General features: G+C 41.8%; 1 protein-coding gene across 1 annotated transcript; it reads left to right on the plus strand.

The window, feature by feature from the left end:
- Positions 1 to 575: 575 nt before the first annotated feature.
- Positions 576 to 2,958, plus strand: LOC137986244 (uncharacterized; the record flags this gene model as incomplete). The annotated part of the gene is made up of 2 exons (XM_068833466.1): positions 576 to 1,757; positions 2,557 to 2,958. Coding segments are annotated over 2 exons (1,584 nt in total), but the record flags the coding sequence as incomplete, so codon positions are not given.

The raw sequence follows: 2,958 nt of genomic DNA on the forward strand, positions 1-2,958 counted from the left end.
ATGTACCTCCGCAAATGTCATTTATTGCATAACCTGCACGTTATGCAATAAATTATACATTGGTGAGACAGGTAGACGACTAGGTGACCGATTCCGCGAACACCTTCGCGATGTTGAGAAGAATGACAAGGATGCATCCAAGCCAGTCGCTCGCCATTTTAATCTGCCTAACCACTCCAAAAAACACATGGCTGTCTGCGGCCTTTCCCTACATCTAGGTACGACGGAAAGCCGCAAGAATCTGGAACAAAAATTCATCTTTCAAATCGGCACCCTTAATCCTCACGGTATTAACGAACGCTTTTCATTTAACTAATATATTCCTATTTTTCACGTTGCCATGTTACCACCAATAGCGTAGCTCCTACTCTACTATAAAAACTACACGTAACCCATAATCCCTCGATTCGCTCTGACGAAGGGCTAACGCTCGAAACGTCAGCTTTTAGAATCTCTGTACGGTGGCCAATTTACATTATCAACTCCGTTGATAAAACCAAATTTTTGTATACTACTTCCCCACCGACGCAGCACCACAGTTTCTTTAGAAACTACCCCTTCATTTATTGGAGAAGCTTGGTTTGAATGGGATAAACCGGCAGTTTACTCTTACTACCCTTAGTAACACTGAAGAACAAAGTGGGTTGGAGGTTGGTCTGAAGGTCAGCAGCATAGATGGTGCAAAGGATCTCTGCCTGCCTAGAGTGTGGTCTGTTGAAAGAATTCCCGTGTCAGAGAAGAGCATTCCAGTACCTGATGATTTAAAGCGATGGCCCCATCTCCAAGATTTGAGTTTTCCCCAGATTGATGATCAGACAGTAATACTTTTGATTGGCGGAGATTGTCCCAGGGCATTTTGGGTGTTACACGAGAGAAAAGGGGCAAGCGATGAACCGTATGCAGTCAAGTTCCCGTTAGGATGGACCCTATTGGGCCCAGTTGGTCCCACGAGTCCTCACGAAGAATTTCACGTGAACTTTGTGCGTTTCCTGAATGACGATGAGTTGCTTCAGTCGCAAGTGAAGATGTTCTGGTTGACTGACTTCGGTGAAAGTTTAGCTGCATCTGAGGTGTGCATGTCATTAGAAGACAAACGAGCCTTGAAGATTATGAATGAGACGGTTACAAAAACAGATGGTCATTATCAGGTCAGGTTGCCTTGGAGAAATCGACCGCCTTCGATCCCGAACAACCGTAGTTTCGCTGAGTCGAGGCTATGTTCGCTGAAGAGACGACTTGTAAAGGATGAAGAACTTCATAGGAAGTACAACACTACTATGGACGAAAATTTGTCTAAGGGTCACGCAGTAAAGATTCCTCCACGAGAGCTGTCTGTTGAAGGAAAGATCGTCTGGTACCTTCCTCATCATCCAGTTGTCCACACCATGGCCAGGAAACCGGACAAGGTTCGTGTAGTTTTTGATTGTGCCGCCAAATACATGGGTACCTCATTGAATGACCAGTTGATGCAAGGACCTGACCTGAACAATAACCTGATCGGTGTTTTGATGCGATTCCGACAGGAGAAGTCCGCTATAATCGCTGACATAGAGTCCATGTTTCATCAGGCCAGAGTTGATCCACGTGACCTTGACGCTTTGCGTTTCCTCTGGTGGCCGAGTGAAGAACTGCACAGCTCCCCAGCAGAATATAAGATGGCGGTCCACGTTTTTGGAGCTACATCGTCCCCAAGTTGTGCCTGTTTTTGTCTGTTGAGAACAGCAGAAGACAACAAGGATACCTTTCCCAGCGAGATCGTGAATACTTTTTTTTTTATTTTATTGATTTTTTTTCTATAATAATGTAATACTTTACAAAAACAAAGAACAACAAAAAGAACAAAAACAACAACAACAATATAACATAAACAGGATGTTGTAAGAATTAGTAACAACAAATTATAAATTTCTTGCGCAAATCGATACCAGCACTTGACGTGTTGTTATCTCTCCATATACTTCCCCCATTTTGACGAGTGTATACTTAATTTATTATTTAAACTTGCAATTCTACTTTCAATATCATAAGCTGAATCGATTTTTGATAAAAGAACGGAGAAGGACGGATTTAAAACATTATTTCTACAATAATAAATGTCTTGTTTAGCAATAATAATAACATGATTCAATAACAAAAAATCGTCCTTCCTTTTCCATAAACCAAATGATATATCTGAAGCGCAAAGTGAATCAATTTGGATACTTATACCTCTACACCAGTAAATCAAATCATTCCAAAGCGTTTTGATGATGGGACAAGATACAAAGAGATGTTATTTATTTATTATTTATTTATTTCAAGATTTGTACATATAGAATATATACAGGTGTTAGAACAAAAGGATATAGCATCCCCTACAAGGTTCAACCACCTAAAAGGTTCAACCTCCTGTTCAAGGGATTCGTCTACAGTTCCACAAAAAGAGCATTGTGAGGAATCCACCTTGCCCATTTTCTTTAAAAGGATGTTTGTAGTTAAAAATCTATGGAGAATTTTATAGTGTTGTGTAGCTGTGAAACAGTAAAAACGAATTTCTACGTGGATGACTGTTTAAAGTCTGTCAGAACGCCTCACGATGCACGGCTACTTGTGAAAATGTTGACTGAGCTGTTATCACGGGGTGGATTCAGCTTAACGAAATGGATGAGCAATGACAGAGAAGTCTTGGCAAGCATCCCTCCGAGTCGACGAGCGAAATCCGTTGTTAACTTGGACTTTGACGAGATGCTCACGGAGCATGCTCTAGGAGTAGAGTGGAGAGTTCGGACCGATGAGTTCTGTTTTAAAGTCATTGCCAAGGAAAGACCACCAACCCGAAGAGGTATATTGTCAGTCGCAAGCTCGGTTGTCAGCGAAGTTGATTCTGCAGGGGTTATGCAGGAAGAAGATTGCTGGGGTGAAAAGGTAGAAAGTCAAGCTCTGAGTGACTGGAAAGATTGGCTAGCTGCTCTTTGCTAA

This window comes from Montipora foliosa, unplaced genomic scaffold (assembly GCF_036669935.1).
Source record: "Montipora foliosa isolate CH-2021 unplaced genomic scaffold, ASM3666993v2 scaffold_159, whole genome shotgun sequence".
Taxonomy (NCBI): domain Eukaryota; kingdom Metazoa; phylum Cnidaria; class Anthozoa; order Scleractinia; family Acroporidae; genus Montipora; species Montipora foliosa.